Source organism: Schistocerca gregaria, chromosome 7 (genome assembly GCF_023897955.1).
Source record: "Schistocerca gregaria isolate iqSchGreg1 chromosome 7, iqSchGreg1.2, whole genome shotgun sequence".
Lineage (NCBI taxonomy): Eukaryota > Metazoa > Arthropoda > Insecta > Orthoptera > Acrididae > Schistocerca > Schistocerca gregaria.
In genome coordinates, this window is record NC_064926.1 from 119,716,694 (window position 1) to 119,733,633 (window position 16,940).

At 39.3% G+C, this 16,940-nt stretch overlaps 1 protein-coding gene across 1 annotated transcript in view; it reads left to right on the forward strand.

Annotated features, from left to right (window-relative positions):
- LOC126282207 (modular serine protease-like) overlaps window positions 1-15,987 on the forward strand; it is a 314,749-nt gene extending 298,762 nt beyond the window's left edge. The window contains exons 11-12 of the mRNA XM_049981753.1: window positions 3,677-3,833; window positions 14,802-15,987. Of these exons, the coding sequence (XP_049837710.1) occupies window positions 3,677-3,833; window positions 14,802-15,016 (372 nt within the window). The 3' untranslated portion in view covers window positions 15,017-15,987. The remainder of the gene's footprint in view (window positions 1-3,676; window positions 3,834-14,801) is intronic.
- The last annotated feature ends 953 nt before the right edge of the window (window positions 15,988-16,940 follow it).

The window sequence follows — 16,940 nt, forward strand, 5'->3', positions numbered from 1 at the left end:
TATCTGTCTACTATGACGACTGCTCATTCCTCTCTCTTCCACTTAGAATCTTTCCTGGCTGCAACATGTGCTCGCAACACCACTAGGAGGCATACTATCTTGCAGTGGACAGTGCTCATAATGTTTTGGCTCATCAGTGCATGTGGATGTAGATTTACTATTGAAATCTTCATGATCAGGACTAAGGGTGAGAAACTCTGTCCACGTTCCTCTAGAACCTCAGCATCTTCTCCCCCATTCACTTCATCTGGTCCCCCTCAGCCCAACAATCCATCTTTCTCAATATTGAGATGCAGCTTACATGAGCAGGAGGAAGGAGGGAGGTGTTGCAAGTTACACAGACATACATTAATAACCAAAGACCACAGGTGTAATTTTAATGTCATCAAATAACTCATAAAATATGGGGCAAGTATTGCAACTTACACAAAGCAGATACAGAATATATTAAAAACTATAGACCACGGATGTAATTACAGCCTTCCTTCTACTTCCTCATTCCTTCAGCCCCTCTCCCTGCCCTCCACCATCCCGTGCCTATTTTCCTCTTCAATTCCGTCTCCCACCCCCCCTCCCCCACCCAACTATATCCCACTTCCAACTCATTCGCCCCTTCACTGCCCTTAGTGTCCCACACCCAGCATCCACCCTCTCCCCTATGTATCCCCAGTCCACCCTAACATGTTGGATGCTTTGTTTGTTTTGATATGTCCCATCTGTGCTCCCAATAGGTAGACAGTTGCTTGCTATCTTTGAAAATATTTAAAGATGCATATTGTCTTCCTTTATAATGATAGACTTTACATTGATGTAATGTAATGAGGGGTATTTATAATGATCTGTGCATTGTAAACACTATAACTGATATGTTTCAATCTTTGAGATCAGTGCCATGTTGCACGTAGTCAAAGTAAAATGGTTCTCAGGTTCAGTGCCTCCAGTCTGGTATGCAACATCTTGAAGTGACATCTTTTGAAAATATGCTTAATGGCAGTTGCAGATGAATGTACATTTCTTTGTATTGCTCACCTGTATGAGTTTTCTTAAGCATATTGTAAGTGCTTGTACTCGGTGTACACATTCAGACCTGATGTATCACTGGTCCTACAGTATTTGTATACAAGCATTTCTAATTTTGTCTTTTGTGTCAGTTTTGGCCACAGGTATTTGATGATAATTACTCAAAACACAACATAAATGCAGTGAAGACATTTCCAAGGAATTACTAAATGCCAAATATAAATGGCTGCATACCTCAAAAATGGATGACTTCATCTGTCAAATGGAAGTAATCTTCTATTCCTTGCATACTACAGCACCTCGATGGTTGTTAAGTTATTGTCTCCCTTTACACATTGAGCTAGATGTTCAATGACTTTATATAATCTTTGTATCTCTTGATTGTCTGATTCTGATGTTACATGTACACCTAAATTCTTGTTGTTGGTACTGGTTTACTGGTGTTTTTGATGAGAATAATAATATTGCCAAACTGTTCAGAGTAACTCCTATCTGAACTACCTTCCTATTCATGATGACAATTTCTGTTTCTGTTGATATTACCCTAAATTTTTTGGATCAATCTGAACTTCAGTCACCGCTCACTATACCTATTTGCATTTCCCTTCTTAGATTTTTTAGATCTTCTATCACATTCAGACTTCTGACCTGTGGAATTCCACCCTTTTGGTGGTTATTCAATGTTTTACTCATAGTTATCTACCATTTGGCAGTCCATTCCCAGGGACCTGATTGGGGGATTAATCTGGAATCTTCTGCTAATGGAGAGATCATGACGACACTTTTTTGGTTGCTGGCCATATGCACTGTGGATACAGATTAAGTGTCTTCCCAGTGGTTTCCATTGCCTTCTGCGTCATCATGCAGTTGATCATTACTGATTCTTCCACATTTTAGGTAAATTTTCCATCCTAAGGCCTACTGGATTCCCAGAACCTCTGTCTGCTCCTCAGCCTTCCCAGACTCTCTATGCCAGATGTCTGTTTGATCTCCTGGTTACAAAAAGGTCTGAACTCTCTGACTAAGTTAATGGAATGAATTGTCATAAGACCATTATATCATCACTGAATATGGTTGTAGATAGGAATGTAAAGAAAATTGGGAAGATATTTCTGCTTAGCAAGTGTAACAAGAAACATATTTGAGAGTTCTTGAGTAGTCAACATGATGCATTCATCAGCAGGTCTTAAAATTTTGAACATAAATGACCAAAGTTCAAGAGTTTCATAATAATTCATTTTAGACCAGTACATGCTGAGCAAAGTTGTGAGAGAGCGGAAATGTGTAGTTCGACAAGTGTGTTAGAAAGCTGCTCAAAACCAGAGAGAGCTTCACTGATGATTTAAATGTAGTCAAATGCTCATAAACAAATGTAACATACTGTACATGAATAGACAGCAAAACACCATGTGATTGCAATCTCTGGAAGCAGTCTCATCCATAAAATATCTTGAAGTATGCATACAAAGCGATTTAGAATAGACATCCAACATAAAATGAATTACAAGTATGACAGGTGTCAGATTGAGATTAATTGGAAGTGTAGTCCATTCACAAAAAATATAATTTACTAGCTCCTCATTTGACAAATACTTGAATATTCCTTCTCAGACTGGGATCTGTACCATATAAGACTGATATAAGAATTAGAGAAAGTCCAAAGAAGAGCCCACTGCGGGTTCATTTAGTAAACATGGAAGTATCATGGAGCTCATCAATCTCCAATGGCAGGTACTACAAGAGAGGTGTTTTGCATCACAGTGAATTTACTGATAAAATTCTGAGGGTGTATGTTTCTGGTAGAGCCAACCAATATATTGCTTCCTTCTCTGTATATTGTGCAAAAACACCACAAGGTAAAATTTGAGCTCACACCAAGTGTTACTAACAATTGTTCTTCATATGGGCCATTCTTGACTGGAAGGTGAAAGTGCAAAGTGGAAAGAGAGACAGAGAGAGAGGGGGGGGGGGGAGGGGTGACAGTGGCACACAAAATACCATCCACTACACACTATAAGGTGGTTTGCCGGGGTAGACGTGTAGCTGCAATGTCAGAGAACAGGTCCTGCAGAACTCGGCAGCAGCATCTCACCCATTTTGTGGCTTGCCATTGAATATCACTGCATGTTATGGTGCACAGGCACAGTATCCAGTGTTACTCTGCAATGGCTTTCATTTCACTAATGTACAAAGTTGTGCACTTTTAACTGACTGCCTTTATATTGCTTACTGTTTTGATTTTATTTCACTGTAAGGTGTTTTTAGGCTTATTCATTCAATCCCTGCTTACATTGAATATAAGGTAACACATGTTTGCAGATATACAACAGGAGAAAAACATTTCTTGAGTAGTTTATATAGGTATAGTGTCATGAAATAGTTTTACCTTCAACACATGCTTAGGAATATTAGTATGTAAGGTCATGCAAAAGAAATATAAACATGTGATAGCTTTTGTAATTTGAAGTGACTAACAGTAGTCTAGCTCTACCTGCAGCATTTTCTTTTTGATTTGTCCCAGTGTAAAATAATAACTGAGAACACTATTTTATACTCCAGTAGTTCAAAGTTCCCATATATCTTCCACACTTCTTAACCTTTTGATCTCTACTATCTGTTATCATGCCTGTGTAATTATTGTATAACTATATTGTAGGTTGCAGGTTGGGGTATAACAGAAAAAGGAGAACCAAGTGAAGAACTCCTTTCTGCAGAATTTCCTGTAATTGACTATCGGGAATGTCTCAAGAAAATTAAACCAAATTACCAGATCTACTTTGGAAGTGATAAGATTTGTGCTGGATACAGGAATGGTATTACTGAACATTTTCTTAAAATTATATTAATGTAAACATTTATCTTCATATTTTATAATAATAACTACCAGCAATTTGCCATACAGTGCAGTATGGTTAGAAAGATCCACTGTCACGTTCCCAATGGCCAATATTAAAATATCTGGACCATAAAAGTTGTGAAACCATATATGCAGACACCAACTGCAGATGTGTGTCACACTCAGAAAACCCATGAATGCAGTTATGCAAATGAATTAGATTAGATTAGATTAGATTAGATTAATACTTGTTCCATAGATCATGAATACGACACTTCGTAATGATGTGGAACGTGTCAGGTCTTTTTTTTTTTTTTTTAATTTTTTGGAAAAACAGCAACAGAACGTACCAGCGTGACTTCAAACACTTTGTTACAGGAAATGTTCAAAATGTCCTCCGTTAGCGAGGATACATGCATCCACCCTCCATCGCATGGAATCCCTGATGCGCTGATACAGCCCTGGAGAATGGCGTATTGTATCACAGCCGTCCACAATACGAGCACGAAGAGTCTCTACATTTGGTACTGGGGTTGCGTAGACAAGAGCCTTCAAATGCCCCCATAAATGAAAGTCAAGAGAGTTGAGGTCAGGAGAGCGTGGAGGCCATGGAATTGGTCCGCCTCTACCAATCCATCGGTCACCGAATCTGTTGTTGAGAAGCGTACGAACACTTCGACTGAAATGTGCAGGAGCTCCATCGTGCATCACCCACATGTTGTGTCGTACTTGTAAAAGCGCATGTTCTAGCAGCACAGGTAGAGTATCCCGTATGAAATCATGATAACGTACTCCATTGAGCGTAGGTGGAAGAACGTGGGGCCCAATCAAGACATCACCAACAATGCCTGCCCAAACGTTCACAGAAAATCTGTGTTGATGATGTGATTGCACACTTGCGTGCGGATTCTCGTCAGCCCACACATGTTGATTGTGAAAATTTACAATTTGATCATCTTGGAATAAGCCTCAACGTAAAGAGAATATTTGCACTGAAATGAGGATTGACACATTGTTGGATGAACCATTCGCAGAAGTGTACCCGTGGAGCCCAATCAGCTGCTGATAGTGCCTGCACACGCTGTACATGGTACGGAAACAACTGGTTCTCCCGTAGCACTCTCCATACAGTGACGTGGTCAACGTTACTTTGTACAGCAGCAACTCCTCTGACGCTGACATTAGGGTTATCGTCAACTGCACGAAGAATTGCCTCGTCCATTGCAAGTGTCGTCGTTCTAGGTCTTCCCCAGTCGCGAGTCATAGGCTGGAATGTTCCGTGCTGCCTCAGACGCCGATCAATTGCTTCGAACGTCTTCCTGTCGGGACACCTTCGTTCTGGAAATCTGTCTCGATACAAACGTACCGCGCCACGGCTATTGCCCCGTGCTAATCCGTACATCAAATGGGCATCTGCCAACTCCGCATTCGTAAACATTGCACTGACTGCAAAACCACGTTCGTGATGAGCACTACCTGTCGATGCTACGTACTGATGTGCTTGATGCTAGTACTGTAGAGCAATGAGTAGCATGTCAATACGAGCACTGAAGTCAACATTACGTTCCTTCAATTTAGCTTTACTCATAGAGACAGATTTTGCAAAAATACAAATCACACATTATCATACCCCTACCTGGTACCAAATTAAAGCAGGCTTCAATGAACTTCAATCCATATCCTGTTCATTTCTGAGTTCTATTCTTTCATGCAAAATGATTATAAATTTGTGTAAAATGTGTAACAAAGTATTAAATTAACAATACCATTTTCCTTGAAAGAAGTCGAATGTTCGTACTTTATACTGTGATGTTTATTCTACAACATATGTACAAATACTAAATGCCTGTGAATTGAAACATTGCGGTCACTGAGTGGTATACACAGTCACAGTCTGGGACTCGAACTCAAATTTACTGCCATGCAATTGCCTCAACATTTAGACTACCTGAGCACCACTTCATTGTCACAGTATGACTGATGTTATTGCATTTTCATTAATTTAATCTCTATGAATATTGAAGCCCCTTTGAATGAATTGCATCATTAATGGCAAAAAAAAGTATCTTTGAGTGGATATGATCTGAGTGAAGAAAATGTAGAACATCTGGAATATGGATGCAAAGTGTTAATGATACAATTTCATTACAGTTCATTTAATTGATTTCAGAGTTCTTGCATATTAATAAAACTAAACTTCATTATTGTTGTTATTAGCATCATTATTAATTATTAAAATTGAGTCTTGACATTCCTATGCAAAGGCCGACATAAAAGGCACTTCTCAAAAAGTGAAATGTTTGAAATTTTTTAATAAATTGCCACATTCCACTATAAATACACTTTTCAATAATTTCAAAAGTAGATAATATAACTGGTTAATAAACAATTCATTACACAGTTTAAGAAAATTCTTGGATATTAGTAGTGCTTAAATTGAGTTTTAGGATTATGGCTACAATTCTGTACAATTCTGTTCTCTATTCAGATCATCTTGTTCCAGTCCTTTCCTCTTAGTCAGCCTGGCATTTATTGATTTTAGACCAGAAAATTTCATGGTTTTGGACATCTTGCAAAGTAATTATTGCAAGATTCAGATCAGTTTTAACTTCACCAGCTCATGTGGTTGTGTCTGCATTGGCTTTGCTCCTGTTGTCATAAAAATCAATTATTTTTTTATGTGTCTGTCTGGGCTCATTCTTTTAATGTGTTTGTAGAATCTTAATTTACATTTTCTAATGTCACTGTGGATATTTGCATATTATTTGATTACCTGATTGCTTCTAAGTCAGAATTGTTTGTCTACAAGTTCTGATCCTAGAATTCATCAAAAAATTTTGCATAACTTTTTCTGAATGTTTCCTTTTTATCAGTGTTTTCAATTTCTGTTTTTGTTCAGAATTAGTGTTTTTAATCATTATATTGTAATGTCTTAGTTTTGTGTGTGTGGAATACGTTTCTTGTTGTAGATATTATGGGCAATTCAATATGCTGTGTTCAGATTCTTGCACCAGATTTTGTTTGCTTTTGTTTACATTCAATTTTCTTGAGTGGTTTCATTGAAATATTTAAATTTCAAAACTTGTTTACTTTTTCTTTCATTCATATGCATGGACTTTGCTGCTTCTTTGTTGCAGGTAATGTATTCTAACTTTTCTAAAGATATCTGGAGAGTGAGTTTTTCTGCTGTTTCTTTCAAGAGTTCAATCTGACTTTGGACTAACAAAATGTCATGAGTTAATAGTGTTGAATCCTTGCCAAATTCTAGGCAATCTCAAGGTAACTTTCTTCTACCTAAAGTGATTGATTGTTCAGTTTTGAGGATTGATTTCTGTTTGTGCCTTTCCTGTATCATGTTCTCAAGGACACAGTTGAAAAGTAATAGAGCCAGCCCTCATTATTGTCTTATTCCTATTTTGGTTTCAAAAGGATCTGAGAATTCCCTCATATATTTAGCTTTGGACTTTGTCAGTGTTTGATTTATGATTGGAAGTATTTTCAGATCTAGGCTTTGTTCTTATAATATTTTGAAGAGTGGTTCATGGTTATCTGAGTCATTGGTTCTTTTGAAATCAACAAATTCGCATACACAAATTTTTCCTACAAATTCTCTGATATCCAAGGATTAGCCTTAGGTTCAACATTAGCTCTGGAAATGAATGTCCTGGCCTGAGTCCTGCCTTGATACTCTCCTATTTTTGGTTGAAGTCGTTTATGTGCTCTATCAAGAAGACAATAAGATGGAACTCTGTATGCAGCTGATATTAGTGAGATTCTCCTGTAGTTATTTGTACCTGTTCTCTCTCCCTTCTTGTGTAATGTGTGAATTAGTGAATTTTCCAATCTTCTTCAATTTGTTCTGTTTGCCAAATATCTAGCAAGAATTTGATGATTTCTCTTATGGTGTTTGAGCCAGTGATTTGAGGATATCTGCTATGATTCTATTTTCCCCAGCACTTTGTTATTTTTTAGTCTTTTGATCTGTCTGTCTATTTCTTCTTCATCTGGCAGTAATGACTTTGAATTAGTGCCCTCAGGTTCTTGTGGTGTGAATTTTTGTGTTGGTTCTGAAGAGTTAACTAGTTCTTTGAAATGTATGGCAAAGTCCTTAAAATTTTGTTGGTTGTTTAAAGTCAACTGTGCATTTTCTTTCATGAAGTGAACACTTTGTGTTGCCCCCACCCCCCCCCACCCCCTCCCCCCCTTCCCATTTTCAACCGACCAACACTTTGTGTTTGATAGCCTATTGATTACTTTTGAAGCTCCTGTAGAGTTTTTGTGTGGTTTTCCTTTCGAAGTCTTTCTAAATTACGTGTAGTTGTTACTTTCCATATTTTCTTTTGATCTTTCTGATTAATTCGGCTATTGCTGTCTTCACTATAGGGAATGTCTTGCAATTGTCTTCTGATTTACTGCTGTTCCAGGTGCATGCATCCTGTTGAGACTGAATTGCTTGCTTATGTTCCTCATTCCATCAATGGTGCTTTTTCCTTTTCTGCACAGAAATTAGTGTTTGTGCTGTGTCAATTAATTTAATTTTCTGTTGTTGTCATCAATTTTTGACTGCTTTTTCTCTAGTTCTTCCATGAATGTGTCCTCTTTTTTGTGACCCTCTGAGGTTTTAAACATGTCAGGTAATGATCTGAGCCTATTGTTGCACCCTTTCTGACCTTAACATCAATAGTTTCTCTGTGGCTTGAATAAAAGACTGCTACACAGTCAATATGGAATTCACTGATGAGTCAGTTTGGTGATTTCCATGTCACAAATTTTGATGGATTCATTTTGAAGTTCGCTGACATGATTTTAAGGTTGAATATCCTGTAAAGTTCAAATAATCTACATCTATTCTGGTTGGTTCATTTATGTGCTGGGAATTTTCTAGTGTATTTTTGTACTTTATTTCTTTGCTTAGCTGTGCACTGTAATCACCTAGCAGGATTTTGACATGGATATGTGGATTTTTAGATACTATTTCTTCTATTGTTTCCAATGATTTCCCAATCTTTTCCCAGTTACTTTTATGATAATGAATACAGGCTGAAGCAATGAATTAAAATTTATACCAATGCCAGTATTCAAACCCAGGAGTCCTGATCATACTAAATATTGCACCATCCTGGCACCAAAGCTAATACATCTTTATGAATTACTATAATACACACTCGATTCACACTTTGGTACAAAATTTTATTTCGTTGTTTCAGCCTGTATTCATTATCATAAAAGTAACTGGGAAAAGATTGGGAAATCATTGGAAACAATAGAAGAAATAGTATCTAAAAATTGTCATAGCTAAATCTGAGACTTAATATGTCTCTGGGTATCTTATTAATGGTTAGTTTTATTTTCAGCATGTTTAATTAATTAGTGTACATGTTTTATTTGCACTTATTCTGTTGTTTACAGAATTCACAGAGGTGAATATCTCCCTTGACTGCAAAAGCGGCCCCTAAAAGTGATGCATTTTTCAATATTTGTTTGTCTGTTTCACTTTTGAAAAGTCTGCAGTTCCCAAAAACCATTGCATTTTCTTTAGATTTGTTTCTTATATGACACTATTTGTATTTCTTGATCATTTAGGGTTCCTGTAGTGATGCAACTTTCATGTTCATAACTGACTATTTATATTTAGTTTGCTATTTTTGGTATTGACTAATGGACCAGGATGATGTGTAGCTTGGGTAGGCAACAGGGTACCACTTCAAGAGAAATGGGAATGGTGTTGCGTAGGATGTCCCTGATTTATGGACATGATAATAGATACCCCAAATCCTGGCAAAGGGTATGGCTCAGATGTTTCAGTCTAGGATAATACTGGATGAAAAGGGGGTTACATTTTGTAGCTAATTCTTGGGAGTGGTGTGAGGATTAGGAATGTGTGAGGATATGGCACAGGAAATCTGTTTACAGACCAGGCTTGGAGGAGGGGTTGGGGGGTGAGTGGGAGGGGAATACATTGCCTGTCTGTGAAGGCCCTAATGAGACATTCAGTTTATTGGACAAGCGAGTTCTCGTCATTTCAGAAGTGCTCTCTGTGGATGGACGGGCTGTATAGGAGTGATGTTTGTGTGCATACAGGGTAGTGACAGTGTCAAAATGCAAGTACTGTAAGTGGTGTGGGCTTAACACAGAGAGAGGGAGGGTGGAACCATCAGCCTCCAAGAATGTGGCATTGTTGACTTAGGAGGACCAGCTGAAGCAGATGAGAAAGAGGGTACTGAGGTTAAGGAGGAATCATGATAGGGTGTCTTGGACCTGAGCCCAGATCATGATGTTATCATCAGTGAGCCTGAACCAGGACTCATGGCTCACTATTCTTTCTCAGGTCCCTTCTTAAGAGCACTACCCTTTCAACAGAAGAAAGGATAGCCACTCACAACCTCAAAACAGATCATGATCTAATCATCATTCCTGCATACAAAGATTCCACCACAGTTGTGGTGAACTGCAGTGAGTGCCTGACAGGAAGCTTTTGCCAAGCATCCAAGTCCTCCACCTACAAACTCTGTTGTAGACTTCCCAGAAGTCCAAGATAACCACCAATCTCTGCTGAAATCCTTAAGCGCATTTCAAAACCTCTCCCCTGTCTTCATCTCCTTTCTCACCGAAATGACACCCCACTTGCAAACCTTCTGCATGCTTCCCAAAATCCACAAACTCAGCAATCATGGATGTCCCACTGTAGCTGTTATTGTACTCCTATTGGAAGAATTTCCACTCCTGTTGATCAACCAATTGCCCTAAGCCTAGCTTCTCACATCAAATCTAGGAAGTTCTTTCACGGCTTTCTACCATCCCCACCCCTTTATCAGCAATTCCAACTCATTTCTGTTAATGTCACCTCTCTGTATACCAACATCTGTCATGTCTATGGCTTTGCCACTATGGCATGATACCTCTCCCAACATCCTTCCCAATTCTGGACCATACCATCTTACCCAATTGCCTTTCCTTTGAGGGTAAAGTATACACACAAATCTAAGACACATCCAGGGGCACGAGCGAGGCACCCTCCTATGCCAACCTTTCTAAGAAACTTTCCTAACCTCCCTTAAATCCAATCATCTTGTCTGGTTCAGGCCATGGGTCTACTCAACACCATGTGCCACTCTAATGGACATTGACGTCCACCTCCTTGATATGTCCATCCACTTTTTTGTTCATATTAAACAAACTAACCATCAACAGGACCAGCATTTCAACACCTGTCATGTCTTCCACACAAAAAAATTACTCCCGCTCAACCTGGCAATCTATGGAAGATATTCCTACAGCGACAAGAATTGCATTGCCCGGTGTGCTGAAGGTCTCACGAGGGCCTTCACAGACAGCCATGACTCTCCAAACTTAGTCTAAAAATAGATTCTCCATGCCATATCCTCACATACAATTAATCATCTTACTAACCCATCAGCACCAAGTATCACCATGGACTGAAACAACTAAACTACTTCTTTTGCCAAAACTTTGTGTATCTATCATCATACCCATAAATTATGGACATCTTCTCTAAGATCATTCTCACCAATCCTAACGTATTATTCTGTTGCCTATCCAAGCTACACATCATCCTAGTCCATTCTTAAGCTACTCCCACTGACAACCCCTTGCCATAGGGTTCATAGCACTGTTGAAGATCCAGGTGCAAGAACTGCTCAATACACCCACACAGCAGTTCTTACTCCATCCTGTCATAGGCTTATCCCACTGTGTCATAGGCAGGCCCACCTGTGAAAGTCGCAGTGTCATATACCAACTCTGCTGCAATCACTGCAAAGCATTTTATGTCAGTATTACAAACAACCCCCTGCCCATTAGAGCACCTAATAGTGGCCAAGTACCAGGTTGTCCACCCAATGGGGGAACATGCTTTGAACACATGTTCAAGTTCAATGGCTGCTTCATAACACAAGCCATCCAGATCCTTACCACTAGCACCAGCTTTTATGAACAACATAGGTATGACTTATTATTGCAACACACTCTTCACTTCCATAATCCTCCTGGCCATAGCCTCCACTAACCACTTGTCTCCACACTGTTGCCTTCCTCTTTGCCTGTTCTGCCTTCCTCTTTTTGCATCCCTCCCAATCCAAGCCTAATGTTACCATCATCTTGCACTGCATCTCACTGGCTCTGGTTCCTGTACATGCACACCCTCAACCCCTTCTGCACCTCCCCTCCCTCTCCCCCTTCCCTCTCCCCCTTCCCTCTCCTCTCTCCTCTCTCTCCTCCTACCCCCCCCCCCCCCCTCTCGCTACTCACACCACCCAACATAATCTGCATCCTGCCCCAGAACGCCTGCTGAAATGCAATCCAAGCCTCATGTGACCAAGCAGTGCACAGTAGAGTTTCAGGGCAATGGTGGGGGGGTTATGGGTATGTATAAGTGTACTCTACCTCAGGAAAGGATTTATTTCAAAAGCCAGCAGATTTCCTTACTCTTTAGTGGGTGCCTGTTAATGACTCAATGCTGTTAGTTGGTGAGTGGCCACCTTTACTTTTAAATTATGTACATCCTGCCAGAACTTTCCATACAAATTTGTGTTTTAATAGTTTTTCTTTAAGTAGGTCATGCTGCTGGACATTTTTAAAAGAAATTTCCAACTTTCTCGCATCTTTTTCAGATTCTGTGAATTGTGCTGCTTTCATTTCCTTATGTTGAAAGTAGGTTAATATCCTTTTAGATGTACTTTGTGGACTCATTCAAAACTTGTGACCATAAAGGGCAATCTTCCTTTTCTGAATCAGGTCACTTACCTTCTCTGCATACTTATATAGTTCACAGTTGTGATTACTTCCATACCCACTGTTTTCTTTGATGGGTTTCAAGATTTTTCTCAAAAGCTTTTTTTTTGTTGGCCTTATGCTTCTCCATTAGCCCCTTTTTGTTCATTATAAAAGTTTCTGCCACATGTAGAGCCTCTAGTCAAATAATAGTGCATGTGTCTGCTTTTAGCATTTAAGGACATCAATCTATTACTGTAAAAGTTAGTTGGAAGGTCATTTCTGTTTCGTTAATGGGTAACACAAAGGCTTCTTTCATTGATAGGTTACTAGCCATTCACCCAGCTATTTAAACTTTTCTGCCTGTTTAATTTTTCCTAGTCTGACCTCTAGCTCTCTTGGTGCTAGTTCATAAAGTGCATCTTCTCAAAGGAGAGACTCAGCCTTTGAACCTGTGACTCTTTGCCTTTAAATATGTCTGCTTGTGTCTGTGTATGTGCGGATGGATATGTGTGTGTGTGCGAGTGTACACCTGTCCTTTTTTCCCCCTAAGGGAAGTCCTTCCGCTCCCGGGATTGGAATGACTCCTTACCCTCTCCCTTAAAACCCACATCCTTTCGTCTTTCCCTCTCCTTCCCTCTTTCCTGAAGAAGCAACCATCGGTTGCGAAAGCTAGTAATTCTGTGTGTGTGTTTTGTTCATTGTGCCTGTCTGCCGGCGCTTTCCCGCTTGGTAAGTCTTGGAATCTTTGTTTTTAATATTACAGGGAGCGTTTCCACCCACGCAATTCAGGAAGCTGCTGTTGTGAGGAAGAATCCAGATGGCACAGTGCATGAAGCAGTCACTGCAGTAAAGCACATTGTGTTGCACAGCATGCTCACAACTTGGTGATCCACCTGTCTCTTGACTGCAGTTTGCCAGTGACCACTCATCTGGACAGAGAGCTTTATGGTTGTCACATCAGTGTAGTATGTGCAGCTAAGTTGGTAGAGCACATGACTGCTTTCACAGCTTTGATGTAGTAGGAGGTGCCCATGACAGAATTAGAGTAGTGGGAGGATGTGTGTAGGTCTTATATCTATGTCAACCTAATACAATCAAAGATTAGAGCAACACCAACTCTTCTTATGCCCTAAAATGAGAAATAATCTCTACACCATCCTCCCCATCCCCCCCCACAGAGTTGCTCCATCACCTGCCCAACTTTTGCAGTACCCTTGTCAACGCATATTTCATCCCTGTTCCCAACACCTTCCTCATATCCATTTAGTAGATCTAAATGAAAGACTTGCCCTTTACATCCTCTCATTACTGCCAATTCCAGTCTTGTCACAGAAATCTCCTACCCTACCCACTTGTGAAAGATGCCATGTGATCTACCAACTTAACTGAAATTATTGAGCAACATTTTACATTGTCTCTAAGTAACAAGCTGTTTTTCCATGCTAAAGGCCATGCCAAATAGTGACTGAGGGGCTGCTGGACTATCCAGTTACTGAGCATGCTTTGGAGCACTGTGTGCTTGACTTCAGTGGCTGCTTCATGGCACATGCCATCTGGGTTCTTCACACTAACTACAGGTTTTCTAAATCATGTGGTTTGAAACACTCCCTATAAAGTATCCTCCATTCCTATAACCCCTCTAGCGTTAACCTTCATTAGTCCCAGTCCTACACATGCCTTCTACCTCACCAACACACTTGCATAGTCCTTTCCCCATCTCTGCTTCTCTCCTCTCCCCTATTTCTCCTAAGAGCAGCCACCCAGTGCTTTGCCTGATGGCTTACCATCATGTGCTCAGCATGTCCCTGCACATTTTTACAGGCAACATTCCCCACCTGCTTTCTCTCCCTATACTTAACAACATTTCTCTTCTGTACCCCTACTACCCACCACAGCAAAGACTGCTGCTCACCTGAGACACTGTTGCAGTCAGGACTTGGCACCCAGAGCTGACAATAGCTGTGGCATGTGTTATGCATGTGTGTGTGTTTTGTCTATGTATGAGAAAGGACTTAGTCTGATAGCTAATAATATCTTGCAGTCCTTTTTTAATATGCCTGTCTGCCAGTGAGTGCAGCCTCTGTTTGGTGAGTAACAATCTATCCTTTTCATAAGTTCTGAGATAGATAGTGTAACAGAACATTTTGTTAAGGAAATTTTGATCTTGATGGTCTTGTAGTGTACAAGTTAATGAATCTTTTCTTGTTTACAGGGACAACTGCGTGTAATGGAGACAGTGGTGGAGGGCTCACCTTCATACATGAACTCAATCCATTAGGACCTTCAAGTAAGCTTTATTTTGTGCAGGGCATTGTTAGCACAAGTGGAGGTTCTAGTCAAATTGGTACTTGCAACCTGGAAGACTATGTTGCATTTACTAAAGTATCAGAATTTAGAAGTTTTCTTGACAAGTATAGAGAGTATTAAACTATTAGATACTCAATTTTATTTTGAAAGGCTATTGCTTCTTTATAATGTTAAGGGAATTGCAACAACTACAGCTCTATAATAAAAGAAATCAGTTACTGTTTTTTATAACTACAACTCCACAGATAAATTCTCTAAAAGTAAAATTTTCAGTTTAAGAAGGAATGTCTTATTTATTGTTCTTAATGAGAAGCTAATTGGTTTTATCATTAATTTTGGGTTTGTAACTTGAAGCTTGTGAAAGAATTTGAAATGTTACAAACTTTTGTTGGGTCATGTTCTAGAATTGTATGGAAACAAGCATACAAGCTGTCAAGGTTGCTCTTGCTATGGGCTGCTGCTCAGTTGCTCAAGTGCTGAGATCAGTTAACATTCCTCATCGTATCCAATGATACTATTTAATATTAGTGTAATAGTTAATTTTTTGTTATGAACAAAATGTCTTTTGACAAATACTACTTGCTGCCTCCAAAAATAAAAATGGTTGGATGCAGACATAAACATCCTAAAAGTAGACCACAAGTAAAATACTTGCAAAGAATACATTCAGTTACAGTGAACCCCAACTCACCTGTTCTATCTGGCGATAACAGTGTTAATTCTCATAATAATTCTAGCAAACTTGGCTATCGGACTTTGCAAATCAATGCAGGTTCTAGTTTGTGTTGTGATAAACAATCAGATAATTGAATTTTGTGATTAATAAAGAACATCAGATAATAGTGTGAAGCTGAACACAACCTAAATGTGATGGTAAACAGAGTTTAAGGCTCATTAATTAGCTTTCAGTAAAATAACTGAAGGCTATTGAATTAATTTTGTATATCACAGGAGGTGATGTAAAGCTCAATTTTTTTAGATTTTTTAGATTCAGTTCAGATTACTAAAGTGGAATACACACATAAGATAACATTTTTTGTTGTATCATGAAAATATCATACCTTAATAAATAAACAATTATTAATTGTGAATGACTGAATAGTAGATCATATTCTGTGGAAGAATCAGAAAAAGAAGTGGGCTTTAACTCATTTTACAATTTGTTTTGTAATACACAAAGAATCAGTTAGTGGAGCCTATAAGTAGCACTGAACCCCTACATTGATAACTGATATAGCTGCTTTAAGTGGCAGCCACTCAAAGCAAAGATATTGCTGTAGCACCAAGTGTGCAGTCATAAGTATTTTAAATACATGTAAATAAAGTAAAGTTACACAGTGAGGTGACCAATGTCATGGGATACCTCCTAGTGTCATGTCTGACTTCCTATCACCTGGTGTAGTGCAGCACATCAATGTGGCATGGACTCGACAAGTGGCTGGAAGTCCCCTGAAGAAATTTTGAGCCATGCTGCCTCTATAGCCATCGATAATTGTGAAAGAGATGCTGGTCCAGAATTTTGTGCATGAATTGACTTTTTAATTGTGTTCCTAAATGTTCAATGGGATTCATGTCATACAATCTGGGTGGCCAAACAAACAGTTGCAGCCCTATGAAATGGTGCATTGTCAACCATAAAAATTCCATCTCTTGTGGGAACATGAAGTCCATGAATGGCTGCAAATGGTCTCCATGTAGCTGAACATAACAATTTCCAGTCAATGATCTGTTCAGCTGGAGCAGAGGACCCAGTCCATTCTATGTAAATAAAGCACACACCATTATGGGAACATCTCCAGCATGCACACTACCTTGCTGACAACTTAAATCCATAGCATCATGGGGTTTGCACCACCCTCAAACACTACCATCAGTTTTTACCAACTGAAATCAGGACTCACCTGACCAGATCACAATTTTCCAGTTATTCAGGGACCAACCAACACTTTCATGAGCCCAGGAGAGGCCCTGCAGGCAATGTCACGCTATTAGCCAAGGCATTTGTTTCAGTCGTCTACTGCCCCAGCCCATTAACACCAAATTT